Source organism: Catharus ustulatus (assembly GCF_009819885.2).
Source record: "Catharus ustulatus isolate bCatUst1 chromosome Z unlocalized genomic scaffold, bCatUst1.pri.v2 scaffold_26_arrow_ctg1, whole genome shotgun sequence".
NCBI lineage: Eukaryota > Metazoa > Chordata > Aves > Passeriformes > Turdidae > Catharus > Catharus ustulatus.
Window position 1 is genome coordinate 1,532,091 of NW_024879445.1, and position 15,587 is coordinate 1,547,677.

The 15,587-nt window shown below is 39.8% G+C and overlaps 1 protein-coding gene across 7 annotated transcripts in view; it reads left to right on the top strand.

The window, feature by feature from the left end:
• Positions 1-15,587, top strand: part of XRCC4 (X-ray repair cross complementing 4) — a 139,555-nt gene that overhangs the window by 51,757 nt on the left and 72,211 nt on the right. For all 7 annotated transcript variants that reach the window (XM_033086486.2, XM_033086489.2, XM_033086490.2 and 4 more), the window contains 3 exons: positions 2,758-2,924; positions 7,639-7,791; positions 8,173-8,276. In XM_033086486.2, the coding sequence (XP_032942377.1) occupies positions 2,758-2,924; positions 7,639-7,791; positions 8,173-8,276 (424 nt within the window). The remainder of the gene's footprint in view (positions 1-2,757; positions 2,925-7,638; positions 7,792-8,172; positions 8,277-15,587) is intronic.

Here is a 15,587-nt window from a genome sequence, read left to right on the forward strand (position 1 = left end):
TGTTGCTTGTCAAATTACCTTGGTGAGGTGTTAATGATGTTTTCTTTCACTCCTGCAGTAAGCAAGAGCTGTTTATCTTGATATCCCACCCAGTTTGCTGTTTGTTATGGTATCCTGGTCTTTAACCACTTCCACTGCATCTCCCTAGATCTGTTTGCAGTTCCCCTGCTGTGGTTTTGGTGGTGGAGGACAAATAACTGCACCATTTCTTGCTTCAGTTGCAAGGAAAGTTTCATCAGTGTGTGGGAAAAATTAACATCTCCTTTTTAATGACCTATTTTGTCCCCCAACAGCATTAAATTTTAATATAATTTTGTCTGCAATTTACACGCCTGTCCCAAATTCACAGTCCTTGGATGTGAAATTGTGTTATTTTGTCATCTTCTCCTCTACCAGCTTTCCAGTTTGGGATGCCAGCAGGACTCCAGAGCAGAACTGCCTTGAGATTTCTTTTTTTTCCTTTATGTAGCTTTAGTCCTTTGCTGCCTTTTTGGCTTATCAGCCTCTCAGCATTGGGCTCCTGGTGGGGCAAGCACCACTCAGCTGCAATTTGCCCAGATAGCAGCACTGCTATTGTTAGTGCTGACATCTCCCTGCGTTCGAAAAGGTGGTGTAAAACAATTCCCTGCTGCAGGAGCAGCCTCGGGGAAGGGGGCTTTTGGTGCACTTTGTGTGGACATGCTGTGTGAGGCACCCAGTCCAGCTTCATGGAATCACTGGGTGCTTTTTTGGGATGCCCATCTCATCCCACTCCCTTCCATGGGCAGGGACACCTCCCACTATTCCAGGCTGTCACATTGGTTTTGCTCTAATTAGGGCTCTATCCAAACACTCTTTGTTTTCCTGGATGAATTAAGATTAGGGGAAGGAGGGAAGATAAAGAAGAACACTTGTTTTGCAGAAAACCTTGCTATTTTTCTTCCTTTTTTAGTTGATTTGTCAGCACTTGCATGATAAATTTAAGCCTCCTGGCGATGGGCTGGCTCTGCTCACCTTTGTGGCCTCCTAGAAATGGCCCACAGCTCTCAGTGTCTTGAGACACAGAAGCAGGACAGTGAATTTTATTGTGAGAAAGTAGGTAATAGTAATAGTCAACTGCTTTGCATAAGGACTGAACTAAAAGCTAAAGTGAAGGTAATCTGTCAGTGTTGGACTTCAGCACCTGAAAAGATGGGCACAATACTCTGTGTCCCTGTAGCAATGTTTTGGTTTATTTGTTTTTCTTTTTTTTCTTTTTTTTTCTTTTTTTGGGGTTTTTTTTTTGTTTTTTGTTTTTTTCTTTTTTTGTGGTTTTTTTGTTTGTTTGTTTTGTTTTTTATGTCTACAATTGCCTTTGGAGCGTCTGCTGTGCACCTGGCATGATTTTGGTTTTTCAGTGGTACCAGGCTTTCAGAATAATTCTACTGCTACTCACTTTAACTTGTTCTAGTATTATTCATTTTTTACTCTTTTTGTGCAGCGAAAACCGTATTTTTTTTTCCCTGATTAAATATATCTGTTTCAGTTGAATATATTAAGGCATAAGACAAAAATGATGTGCTCTCCTTGCTGTTTCCTTCACTGTGAAAGGCTGTGATGCTATTTATCTGTGCTACTGTGCCTCTCTATCTCTGTGAATTCTTTATCCAAATAGCATGGTGGTGGCTTGCAAGTGATGAAAAACAGTTTCCTTTTACACAAACGTCCATCTTTGTTAATGCTGTCAGACAGCAAGTGTGATATTCAGGGGGTGCACGCCAATCTGTGGGCTACTGATAGTGTAATCTAATTTCCAAAAATAAATTAAAAGCATCTTTTCATCTGTAGCCATCAGATGGACAGCAAGGCTTTAGAGGCAGCACACGTGAATTTGGTGGCTAATTGGGAATTAAACCTTTGGGTTTTCCACGTTTTCTGACAGACTGACCTTGCTGAAGGAGGTCAGGATGGTGTCATGTGTTTATGGCAGTTTATTCCACTGATAAAAGGTCTGCGTGGAGGGACTGTTCCTAGTTGGAAACAATGTCTTTGAAAGCTTTGTGAGCAGTTTATCCTGAGCCTTTTTTCAGCCTAAACTTATGCATGGCATTAGTGAAACTTGAATTTTGAAAGTTAACAAATAATAGTTTTTTTTAATATATATAATATATATTTTATGTAATTAATTTTCCATTCCTCCTAAGTAAAATGGGGGGAAAAAAGAATCAAAGTGCATTTCTGATTTTAATAGGTGAGGTGCCATAACAAAGTGACTTCTTTCCTAGTGTGTACCACTTACATTTATGCTTTCTTAAAGAAGTTTTAGCTCTGTATTCAAGTTGAAAAGATGGGTAATACTCCTCTCCATAGGGAAATGCCACAAAATTTATGTCAGGCTTTTTGATAACCCCTTCTCCTTCTCCCACTCCCTCAAAGTAAGGATGTTAATGTGTCTTCACCCAGGTTTGCATGGTCATAGCTCAGCTGGCACTGGTTTGTAGGTATGCCTGACCTATTTTTCCCATTAACATGACAAAAACAACACTTTTCTGTTATTTGTCCTAGATCAGGCAGCACAAATATGCTCAGACCTCCTCTATATCCTGTAGGGCATCCCCACTGCTTGTTATTCCACATATTCCTCCATTCTCTGCATGATAAATTTGTTATCTCCCTTTGATCTGGAGCACTGTAAGGTATTTCTTATGCTCATTAAAGATGTATTCAAGTTTACTGGAGCAAAGCCTCAGTGAAGTTTCTTGTACAGCTGAAATAACTCGTTCTTTCCTTGTGTCCCAGTTCAGGCTTGGATCTCTGAAGCTGCAGGAAGTCCCAAGCCCAGCAGAGGTGCTCAAGGAGCTCATTGGACACTGCCTGGACAGCCTGGGAAAGCTGCAGGCCAAAACTGAGCATCTGCAGAGAGAAAATGAAAGGCTTTTCAGCAGCTGGAGTGACGTGGAGAAGAGGTGAGTTCCCAGGTGGATTCACCTGAGAAGCTCAGCAGCAGTGGACAGAAATTTTTATGCAAGTTTAATGCATTTTTATGTGTGGTTGTGGATCTCCTCCCTTTGACAAAGATGCAACTGATACTAAAAATTTGGAGTTAAAGGTGGTTTTAGTTTATGAGTTAGGAAATGCCCCAAACACCTCAAAATCTGTGGAATTTGCTTTGCTTTCTTTAAGGGAGCCTTTTCATTACTGTTATTTCCTATAATTCTTAGGACTGGCATTGTAAATTATTTACATTTTTGAGTGGGCAATGAATTGCTGTTTCTTTCATCTGTTTTCTTTGTTGAAGAAGCAGCAATTGAAAAAAAGTGCAGTATTACAGAAAAAAGTGCCATTATTTTCCACGAGATTTTTGTAATTGCTGTTGCATTTACTATCTCAATTGTCTGTCATCCTGTAGTGACATAATCTATGCTTGTTTCACTGAGCATAGAACACTTAGCACAGAACAGTCAGAGATTTATCTTGCTTTTCTCTAGCTTTACCTGAAAAAACATGCAGTCCAGGAAGATTGATGAAAGAATGCAGCTAATTTGCCTTAATTTACCTTGAAAAAGAAAGCCAACTTTTGGGGAGGAGTTAAGTTTTGTTCCCCTCTCATTAAAATGAGTAACAGTTTCTCCTGACAGTCTCCCTGACAAGCAGAGGGCCTCCCTAAGTAGTGTTTTACTGCTTAACAGTGTAATTGAACAATGGTGTATTGTATAACCCGTGTTCTGTGCTGCATTACACGCTGATGTGTAAGAGGCATTAGTGCTTGTATCAATTTCCATGGTGGGGTGGCACTTTTTACAGAGTAACCCCGAAGAAAAGGAGGAAAAAGAGGAAAAAAGAGAGAGAAAAAAAAAATCAAAGTTGCATGACTTTGTTCTCAGTGCAAGCTGGTGGGTTTCTTTAGTGTGTTTATAGTTTTGAGCGGATGAAAAATGGATTTTCAAAATATACACTGAAGGTTTTATGGTCCCACTCTTTGGCCATGTCTGTTACATGCAGAATAAAAATAATTCTCAGATTATTTTCATTCAAGAAGTATTGGGCTTTTTGGTTGGGTTTTTTTTGGGGGGGGAGGGTGGGGAGAATTTTTGTTTGTTTGTTTTTGTTACTTTTTAAAATTTGTTTTGGCGTGGTGGGGTTTTTTTTAATTTATTTATTTTTTACCACAGCCCACTTCTACCCTGCTGCCTCCCTTTGCTGTTTCAGCTCCAAACACTGAGAGCTGCCCCGAGCTGAACAAAGCTGTGCCTGTCTTTGTTCGGGAGGCAGGATTTCAGGATTTACATCCTGCACCACTCACGGTGCTGAGTGCTGGAACATCAAACGCAGAGCAGGTGGTGTGGAGAATTGTGCTCCAGGCCAGCACAGCCTCTGCAGCTCCCTCTGCTCACAGCCTCACTCCTCAGGACCTCATTAGAATTAAAACATAGCAGGGAGGTTTTCTGAGAGCTGCTTTTGTGCCCCTCATTGTTCAATCATCCCATTTCCATCTCCCTGTTCGAATTTTCTTGGAGGTTTTGGTGAGCAGGTGGCTGCCTGGGGTTGAGAGTGTGTGTGTGTGTGCACACCCCAGGGATGGTTAAAATACCAGAGCAGAATAACTGTTATCTTTATTCCATATAGAAAATTCAAGGCTGATATATCCCAGGTTGGACACTGGGGCTTGGAGTGATCTGGGATAGTGAAAGGTGTCACTGCCATGGCAGGGAGTGGGACTGGATGGGCTTTAAGGCCCCTCCAACCCAAACCAATCTGTGATTCCATGATAATGGAATTTTAAATAAATTTAAAATAATAATAACCTGTAGCAAAATAATTCCTTGAACAATAAAAATCCAATTTTTGGTTAGGGCGTTGGGTATGTATTTTGTTATCGGGCATCTAAAATTTGTGTAGACAAGCCAAATTCAAAATAGCTGCCAATTTATGTTGTGGTCAACTGCAGTGACAGTGTCTTTAAACCACAAGCAGATTATAAAAATGCAAGCAAGGTACTTTGGGCTTGAAACTGAGTCTTCAGCATTAGCTCATCTACATTCCATACCATTGCCAGTGCTGGGGGGGGAGGGTGAATCTGAAATGCAAGGGAGCAGTGCTGTGAGATCCAGGAATTATTTTAGAGCACTGGGAACAGGGATGAATGCCAGACATGCTGAATTCTTTCCTTCATAGTGTTGGATTGTGAAAGTTGCCACTAGTAATTAAAGAAATGCCATTAGGTTCCATGGCTCGTGTTCACCTCCGTAGAGCATGTGTGATTGCTCTGTGTTGGGCCAGCACTCTAAATCTTGATTTTGTTATTAATTTCTCTGTTTATTGTTTGTCACAGTCCCTGACAGTGTCTGGTTGCTGAGGGCTGAGCAGGATGTTTGATGCCTGCCACCTTGAAAACCATTTCAGAGAGACCTGAGGATGCACAGATTGGGAGGCACCACCCCAGCCACTAAATCCCATTTGGGTTCGTCGTGCTGGCAGCTCATCTGTGAGATGAGCAGCTCCTCCACCTGGCCTGGGGAGATGGTGTTTGAGGGGCACAGGCAGCAGCACGTGAGGAAAGGCAATTAGAGTTTGTGTTTGCAGCCACCGAGGTGTTGGGATGAAACCCAGCCAGCTCTGCAGTGTGCTCACGTAGCTCAGTGAATCCTCCACAGAGACACCCCACCTGCACAATTAATGCACCTCTGTCCCCAGGACCATTGCATTTTACCAGCCTCTTTTAAAACGTCAGATGTGCCATTTAAAAGTGTGTTTTAAAGGCTCCTAACTTGCTAGTACAGCATTATTAATGTGAGGCTTTTGTGATGCTCAGTGCTCTCAAGTTGAGTGCTTTGCCAAGTTAATGCCATTCTGTGTCTGGAGAATGTATTTGGAAGTGGATAGCTTTGAATAACAGGGGAAAAAAAGTCAGAAAAAGGTGTTCACATAAATGAAAACAATCATGTAAGATTAACTAATGGCACACTACTAATTGGTTCTGCCCAGAGGGAAGAGTTAATATTCTAATTCTAATGTTCAAGATGCTAATTTTTTTTGTTTTTTCTCCAGATGCTGAAGAAATTGGCTAGTCTTGCAGTGGGTTTCTCCACTGCAACACTCACAGTCCAGGCAGCATCAGCTTTACTTCACTGGAAGTTTCCATTTGGTTTTCACAGAGGGATGTCCTTGCAGCACTCAAGGGCCTCACTGGAGTTATCTTAAATTCCACTTTTTCTGGCCAAGTCAGCCACATTTCTCAATATTTGAACCAGCCTCAGCAGAGAGCAACCACTTTCTCTGGTTTATGTGTGGGAGAGGGGATTATTCCACAGGATTTGATACAGACAAGATTAGCATATTTTAGGCAAAATCCTTTTTCCTCCCAGTTTTTATGTATACGGAAATAATTAGTATCAAGCATGTCCAGGCTCTTCTGGGCCCTTGCATTAGGGTTTATGATTCTTTGTGAATTGTCTGTTTATTCCCCACTAAACAGTTAACTTCCCTTTTGTAGGTGGAAAGTCTCCTGGTAGCTGATTAGTACCTATGATCTTTCATTTAGGAATTATTGAACTGATCTATATGGTAATGATGTTCTGCTATTTGCATTTAAATTAGATGAATTATTTATCAACTATCAAGCATATCCCTAAAGCATTGAACAGTAGGCTTAATACTTCATGAGATTTCACACATTTCACCACAACATAAAAATCAGGAGGGTTTTTTTTTTTTTTGCTATTGTCTTGCTTCTTACATCATATATGGTTTTGATCTGTGAACAAAGTAATTAGTATTTATGTAGGAAGCCTGTTGAAATCTCTTTCCTTATAAATTAATATTTTTAAAATCTGTTACATGTCTGGGTTTAATAGCATGATAAGCCTTGCACAGGCTGGTGAAAAAAATGTTTTGAAGCTATGACTATTTACTGTATTTACCATGATTGGTGAGATTATCGAGATATTTATTTGCTTCTTGTGTACACAGCTAATAAAATGTTTGTGGTTCAACCCAAGGACTGAAGAGTTATGAAATATAAGAATTAAACCCAGAATTACATTTGCCACAAATCACTTGATTTGTGTGTTCAGTTTGCTTGTATTTTTGCTTATGAGTTTTGCTTATGAGACTTTATATTCTTAATTTAATGCTCCCATCGTGCTTCCTTTTATTGACATTCATCTCCCCACAGGTGCATACTAAAATTTTTAGAAAACCTGAAGTGTATTTTACTCTGAAGGTATTAAGAGCTTCTAAACATTTTTTTATCTTTTGGAATTTTCTTTTCCTCCTCAAGTATATTTCACACCAGTGTGTGGTCCAGATTTTAGACCTGTCAAGGTGAATCAAACCTGTTTATAATCTCATTATGTGTATCCTGCTAAGGTATGCCCACTGTTGTGATTCAGCATTGAAAACAGAACATTTGCCCATTTAAATTTTAGTTGTCTCAGATGGAGGTGGGCAAGAACCAAAAAAAAAAAAAAAAAATAGCATGAAGAGAAAGGTTCACATCTGGGAACTTTCCCCTTTTGGAAGCAGAGTTCATTGCACTTCTTTGTGGAAAAGCAACAACAAAAAAAAAGCTTATTCTGGCCTGTTTCAGGCACAAGGTGGGGATTCCTGGCTGGCCTCATGACAGAATTGTCTTCCAGGAAACAGAAGGATTTGTGTAACACTTTTAATTTTGTGCTGCAGGCTGGAAAAATGCGTGGAAGCTAAAGAGGAGCTGGAGGCTGACCTCTACAGCAGGTTTGTTTTGGTGCTGAATGAAAAGAAAGCCAAGATAAGAAACCTGCAGAAGCTGCTGAGTGAAGCCAGGGAATCTGCAGTGGATGCCAAATGCTCGAGGTATTTCATTCCCCCTGGAGTTCTTGGTGTGGTACCTGGTGCATGTTTGAGTTTAGCTCAGCTCAGTTTCCATCTCCTTGGCCCTGACAGTGAGTGGCAGTTCTTCCTGGCTCAGTGCTGGGTTCTCCAAACCAATCCTGGAAGCCATGGGAGAGGAGGATTCTTTCTGGCATCCTTGCAAATTGCTGTGGGTGCTGTAGCCAAGAAGTGACTGTTTGATGGATCTGTCCTGTTTTCTGCTGGGCTGCAGTTGATTTTCCAATCAGATCATGTCCCTGCCCTTTCCATAGGTGGTAATTCCATACACATTCCCCCTGAATAATTTTATTCCTTTGAGAAACAAAAATACCTTAATTTCTTTCTATTTTTTGATGTTTTTAGGGATAGTATAGCTACCACTCAGATGGTTATAAAGAAAGAAAACAACTATGATGCCAGCACTGATGAGGAAAGTGAAAATCCAGCAGGGGCCTCATTGCCATCAGGTAAGACAGAAATCATTGTCTTATCACAGACAGGCTCTGTGTGAATAAAGCTTAAGGCAGGCAAAATACTACCTGACAGATTTCTCTGTGAGAAGCCAGCCAGCAAGCCTTAAAAATACCTCTCCTCAAGCAGAGTACAATACTGGCATTTTCAAATTAGAGAGGGGAGGTTTAAAAGCATGTTGCACCAGTGAAGGCACTGTCATTTCTTGCAAAGTGACAAATTACACACTTTGTGGAGCTAATGACAGTCTAACAGTATCTGAACCATCAACAATTTCATTTTAAATTCTAGGAAACATGATGTGTGTGCCATGATTGATAAAGTGTAAAAGGTAGCTCCTGACAGCTTCAATAGTGTTTAAAAAGGGGAAAGAGAAGAGGTTTAACAGCTATAAAAAGAGCTGTGTGCATAAATGGAATGAAAATGTATTTATAGCAGAATCCACTTTAATTTGTCAGAGGATTTTTGGCCTTGTGAAGATGCTCATGAAACCTAATCTGATGAATTTTTCCAGGACTAGAGCCTTGTAAAGTGTGTGGGATGCAGTGATGGCCCATTATACAGTACAAGATATTTAACTGTGAATCAGAATTTTGGCATGTTTGTGATAAACTAGTGGGAATACACGGGGTAAATGCTATCAAAGTTTCAAAACTGCACTGATAGTTGTTATGTGGTTATATATATGTATAGATATATACATATATGTGCACAAAAATACATGCACAGACTTCCCTTCTGATCTGCAGAGTTTGCTATGGGGTTCTCTCACTGGAACTTTTTATTTCCACCACAGGTAAAGATTATCCAGACAACAATGTGTTCCTGTAAAACAGCAATTTTCTGGGAACCAGAAGTGCTCAGGACCCTGTTGCCAGTGGCAAACAGCTTTGTCACTCACGTGGGGCCTGTTTGCTGAGGAATTTCTGGCTTTATGTAAAGTAGGCAGAGCTTCAGACAAGTGGAGGAAATTGTGATCACAGAAAGAAATAATTTAATTGTTGCACTGTGCCCTCCAGAAGTCTTTTCTGCCAGGTGGTGATTGGTCAGTTCAGGTAACAGGATGAGAAATATTTTGTTTTGTGAAAAGGCAAGGAAGAGTGGGAGGTGTTCTAAGTTCAGTAGCACCCAACTCAGTGAGAGTTTTGAGACAGAGATATTTATTTAATAATGAAACCAACACCCACTGCTCTGATCAGGCAGTCAGGAGGGACTGATCAGTGTTACAAATTTTTATTTGAGGGGCAGACAAAAAATGTACTTTTTCCTTTGAGGAGTGCAGTCCTCAGGGGTTTGGTCCAGACTGGAAGAGCTGAGATGCAAAATTTGCAGATAGCATGAAGACCATGAAGTTCATGCTTTGGGTAACACACCTGAGCTTTTCCAAGGCAATGGCTCTGTTGAGCCTTCACAATGAGTATCCCTGAGGTCAGCTGGTGCTCTTCCTTTGTGCACAGCTTTCTCTTGCAGGGAACAATGGGACAGCACAGCTGGGTGCTGAATATCTGAAGTCTTTCCTGGAATTTTCACACCCAACAGGAGGCAGGCCATATCTTTAGGGAGAAAATAGTGATTGAGGGATGAGTGGAAAGAGTGGATAATGAAACTCAAAGCTACATGAAGCATCAAGATCTCCAAGACATAAATCATATTTGGGGGTTTTCTTTCCTGTTCATCTTATTTTTCCTATCTCCAGCTCCATCTTTATATTTATTTTCCTTTTGGACTTGAAATGTCATTGCAGGAGTCAATGAGAATTAGAGGATCATTGAGGTAGTTTTAGTAGAAATTAGTGAAACTCACAATCAAGAGAGAAGATCATAATTAGAAAACTTCTTTGAAAGAAAGTGAAGGCAGGGGTGTGCAGGCACACACAGATGCACAGTAAAAATGCATTTGTTTATGTGCATGTCCAAATAATTCACTGTTAATTGAAAAAGCAGCAGTGCTCAGCAGTTGATTGAGAGGGGAAAACTTGGGGTGGTTCCATCACAACATAAAATTCTGTTCTAGCAACTCATGAGATGTTTCATTGTGAAATCCAGACATTGCAAAATCAGCAACAAAAAAACCCCAGGATTTGTTAACCAGCAGTGCAAAGCTCTGTCTGAAGGTTTTATTTAACCACCAATAACTGTTCTTCTCCCTGAATTTTTGAGACAATCAAAATACCAAGGTGTTTCAGTGGGCATGGAAGAAAAACCTGCTAATGTTTATTACAAGAAAATTGAATGACTTATTTAGTTATCAGTCTGGTGTTGATCTGATGCAATGAAGAAAAACAGTAAGAAAATGAGTAAGAGTGATTAATTGTAATCTTTGTAAAGGGGCAGAATATGGAGCCTAAAAGTTTACCTATTTCTTGTTTTGTTGGCATTTCTAGTACTATTTATAGGTTTGATTTATGGTTTACTTTCTCACAACAGTTTCTGCTTCTTAGCTTAAAGCAAAGATCAACTGAAACATGGTAGGTTTTGTCTACACACTGATGTAGTTAATGCTTTGTTTTGTAAAGGAAGAAAGTAAAATTGAATTAGTAAGAATTTTAAAGGACTCAGAAAAACAGCTGATGAGAATTATACCCCTTAGAAATAGTACAACATTTATAAATAATTTATAAATAATACTGTATGTGATTCTATACATGAGCTTTGCTGATCATCCCATGAGCACAGGGGGAATTTATTTGAAATAATCTTATTTGGGGCTGTGAATGTGAAGTTGAGAAAAGCACAGAACTCCACCTCTCACTGCAGTTTAATAAATTCTGAAGCAGCAGATGACGAGTCAGGTGCTTGAAATGCCTGTGAACTCCTGCTTGAGAGAGGAGGAAGAGATGAAGGAAATCCTGCTGCTGTTCTTCATGGATGGAGTGTCAGGAATGTTTCTTGGGAGCAGGACAGGGTTGGTCCAGGTTTTGCTGCAGGGTTGGTGAGATTCTGTGAGTTCTCTCTTCTGGTGCTTCAGCAAAGCTCCCCCAGTCTGGAGCAGACCTGTAAATATCACAGAAGGTGTGGAGAGGGATAATAATATCTGTGGTTCTCTTCATGTGCTGGTGCCAACTGGACACAATGGTTCTTTAAGAGGAAAAAAAGCCCAAAAATGAACCACAAACCCCAGAAACTGCCAGGCTGTGTTTCTTAGCCCACAGGAGTGAATGGGTGACCCAGCATGATGCTACCACACTGATGCAAGATGTTTCTGTCATTTTAGGACACAGAAACACTTATTCTGGTGAAGGACAACCCTGCTATTACAAATTCCTCTTTCTTCCCCTCTACACTGAATTTTATAGGTTTTATTTACTCTGGCTACTGAGTCTGTCCTCCTAAGGATCTTGAAATGACAATATCAGACTGATGAATCATAATTCGATATCATGGTTGGAAATAATGGCTTTGTCCTGCAAATCAACTCCTTTTATGAACTGAAAAATGTTTTAGTGGTCCAAGTGTCAGGGGGCCTTTAAAACATGAGCAAGGTTGGGATAAATGTTCCCCTTCTCTGCTGCCTTCCCAGGAGCCTGAGAGGTAGAAGGAGGGTGATAGTTCACTCTTGAAAAAGTGACCAAAAAAAGAGAATATTATTCCTTCTCCCAGGCATATGACAAAACTGCAGGGAAAGATTTAATCATTGCAATCTATTGTAGATAGGAAGGATGATGTAGCAGGTGGGATGTAGGCAAGGGAAGAAATTGTTGTATGATTTGTTGTTATTTTCTGTTTAAAATGCTATTATATGTGTCTGCTGCTGTGCACAAATTTACAGTCAGCCTGCATCCTGTTTTATTTTCTCTTGTCCCTAAATTCTTTAGTAATATTTCACATTTTAATTGGTAGAAGCCACTTCTCCTTAGGGTAAGGAGGGATGTCATGATCTGCCCTGTTGGGTGAAATAAAACTTTATGATCTGTGTTTCTTGCTGAGGTGTGTGGAAATATTCCATATTTCCCCAGACATTCAGTGCCCACATTTTCCTGCATGTTTGATGACAAGGACAGCTTCAGAATTGGTTGTGTTAAACTCCCTGCAGAGCCCACAGTAAATAAGAGCAAGCACCTTGCCATCTCCCACTGCCTCACCATGCAAATGTTCTCACCCCTCCACTCAAGCTCCTGCCTTGGGGATTGTGTGTTATGCCCTCAGGACTTTGTGGCCCTTTAAATTTAATTAGCTCTCCTGTGTAGTCCAATGCACTGGTGGCTTGGTGCTGCTGGTTAATAAGCTTTGATCAAAGTTAATAATAATTTAAAAAGGCTTGTTGTAACAGCAGCTAGTTATGGCGTGCAGTTAAAGTTCCATCTGTGAAGGCTCCTCTTTAAAACTCTGTTTTTGGTAGTTTTAGTACTTAGCCATTTAAATTTACCTTGGTTTAAGTTATTTCTCTTTTTGTCAGGCTGTGATTGGAAATGGTTCATCCCAAGGAATAATCTCATTTCCCTTTCCCTTAAAGCTATAGATATTTTTTTTTCCCCTTCCTTCCTGAAACTTGATACTGACTTTTTTACCCCACAACCTGATGATTTTCTGCCTCTGAAATACTTGTGGCTGCCAAACTGTGTTACACCATGTGCCATGGCCAAAATAAATTTACAGTATAAATATCAAGATGTTCCATGCCCCTTTAAAAATCCTGTTGTGAGGGATTTACAACATATGACTTTGAGATTTTTGTGTGGAAATTATCAAAATTGCATATATATCTGCATATTCTCTCCACACCTTCTTATTGCTCCTGCTTCAGCATGTAAAGTGATGCAGATAAATGTGGTTGCCCCAAAATGAGTCTTTATTCTGAGAAATTACATAACTGACAGAGCCAGATTTATGCTTTGCTAAGACTTTTGAAAGTCTGGTGATTGATCAAAAAAAATTAATCTTTTTTTTTATATTATTCACAGCAGCTAAGGATCACACTGCACAGTTAGGTGCACCAACATTGATTAATGTAAAATTTAAAAAACGTTTGTTCTTGTATTATCCACTTACTACTAAATGTTACACATGAAAGAACTTTTATTTCCTTGGTGAGTTGTAAAATCTTTTCAAGTGCAATTTAATATCTGCATAAACCATCAAATTAACTGCCTTTATTATATTTAAGTTAAATTGTATGACCCTTATTTTAGAATAATTCCTTCCCCAAAATCCCACCCAGCCCTGCCCTCTGGCAGTTGAAATTCAGACAGGGAGAAATAAAAATATTTAGGTTTATGATATACTGGAAACTGGGTAATTGTGCAGAAAACACAGTGCATTTGCATTCCTTCCTTGAAAACATGTCTGTGCTTTAGAGGAGCTGACATTTGGATTAGCACTGCTGGCTCTTGGAGAAAGATCCTTTCAACAAGGAGAAGTATTGCTCCTTGAGGAAGAAAGGTTCCTAAAAGGGTAGTGATCCTGAACATTGGGATAAAATCCTTTATTTTCAGCTGGGGAATGGGCTGCCTGTCAGTGCCAGCCAACAAACCCTGGATGCTGCAGGTGCTGGCACATTGGAGCAAAATTTACTGTCCCACCTTCATACAGCAGCTCTCCTGATGCTGAGTATTTTGTATTTTGAGTATTTTGTTTATTTTTTATTTGGGGTGTGGCTCTCCCTGTAAGGGCATCTGCTCTGGCCACCTGTGCTACACTCTCTGCCATAATTACCTTAATGACTTCCCAGCTGCATTGCAGTGTCTCATCCCAACAAACAGCCTGTCTTGATTAAAAGCTGGGTTGCTCAAGATCGCACTAAGCCCTGTGGTTGTTCCCTTGATTTATTGCTTTTCCAGGTTTTTAGCTGGAAGTTTTCTCAGCTAGGCTGCACCCTGTGGGTCTTGGCTGGATTTGGGAGTTGGTTTCCCTGTTGGGCTTTGCTTCCTGTAGCCCTTTTATTGTGTCTTCAAGCCCAGTGGAAACTTGATGTGAAACAGATTTTACACCTAAGGAAATGTCCAAATCAGCACACTATCTAAATCAGGAGTAGAAAAACTTTTTTATTTTAATGCTTTAAAACACCTTTGATTAAGAAGGAGACATCTTTGCTTCTAAAAGTCATGAATGTAATACTCCCATAACCTTTTTTTTTATTATTTATTCATTCCTCCTCTTCTCTACCATCCTGCTTATTTTACTGGATAGTTTTGATATTTGTGTCCATCTCAAGTAAAAGACACTGTCCTATGTGTCCTTAAACTTTTCTTCTTAAAGTGGCACATAAATCAAAGACACTGGCAGTGAGGTGATAAAACTGCACTGGAAAAATTTGCTTTACTCAATGGAAACCCTAAATGATGGCACTAAACTGATACACAAATTCCACATAAATCACTTGGAATGTTGCCTGACTTCCTGGAAGTCAGGGGTTTTTTTTGTCAGTCATTGTATTGGAAGGCTGAGAAGTTTCTTTTCATCTTTAGGATGAAAGGTTCTCCTCAAGGACCCTTTTCCTCAATATCCATCATGCTGCATACGTGCACAGATTCCATGCAGAACATTAGAAATTTGTGAAACTTGGAAGGGGAAAAATGGCTTCAGAATAATCCAGACACAACAGGCAAATTACATTGGTAGTAATTTTTGATTTTGTCGTGCATTTTGCTGTATTTTGCTTGGTTAGCTGACCTCATAAAGGAGCTCTCAGTAGCCCACCCTGTGTCCACACAGGTCAAACACAAAGTTACTCTAAAAGTGAACTTTTCCATATGGGATCTGTGGAGGGGAGATATTTTCAATTCTGGAGCTGTCAGCAGCATCTTCATAGTTTGATTTTTTTTTTTTTTTTAATTTACTGTATAAATTAAAAGTAATAAAGGATGTAATGCCAAAGTAAAAGGATTGTAAGCCCTGAATTTTGCTTGTTTTTAAATTGGGTGGAGAGAGAGCCCAACATATATGAAACACAGGGAGTGTGTATTTCCTCATAGGTACAAATACCTCATGTATTTACTTTTTTTTTTTTTTTTTTTTTAGTATTTGATTAATTTTACTCTGTTAGGAAACACAAAACGTGACACCTGCTAACCTTCCAGAGAGAGTCAAATTCATGAAGTTCAGAGCTTTACATTTATATTTAGGGAAACAGGTGCAAAACCCACTGTGGGCATCCTGAGTATGACCCTCCCCTCTTAGAAACTAAATATCTAACTTGTGTTTTAAAAAAGGTAGATTTAAATCAAATATGCTCATCTTCCTGCAGTTTTCATCTCCATTTCACAACTCTTTACCCAGCTTTGCTCCTTTTCCTGTGAGTTAATAGGTGTGGTTGTGATCACCTGGGACCAATCACACTGAAATCATTGGGCCCTCTTTAAAATTCTTCCC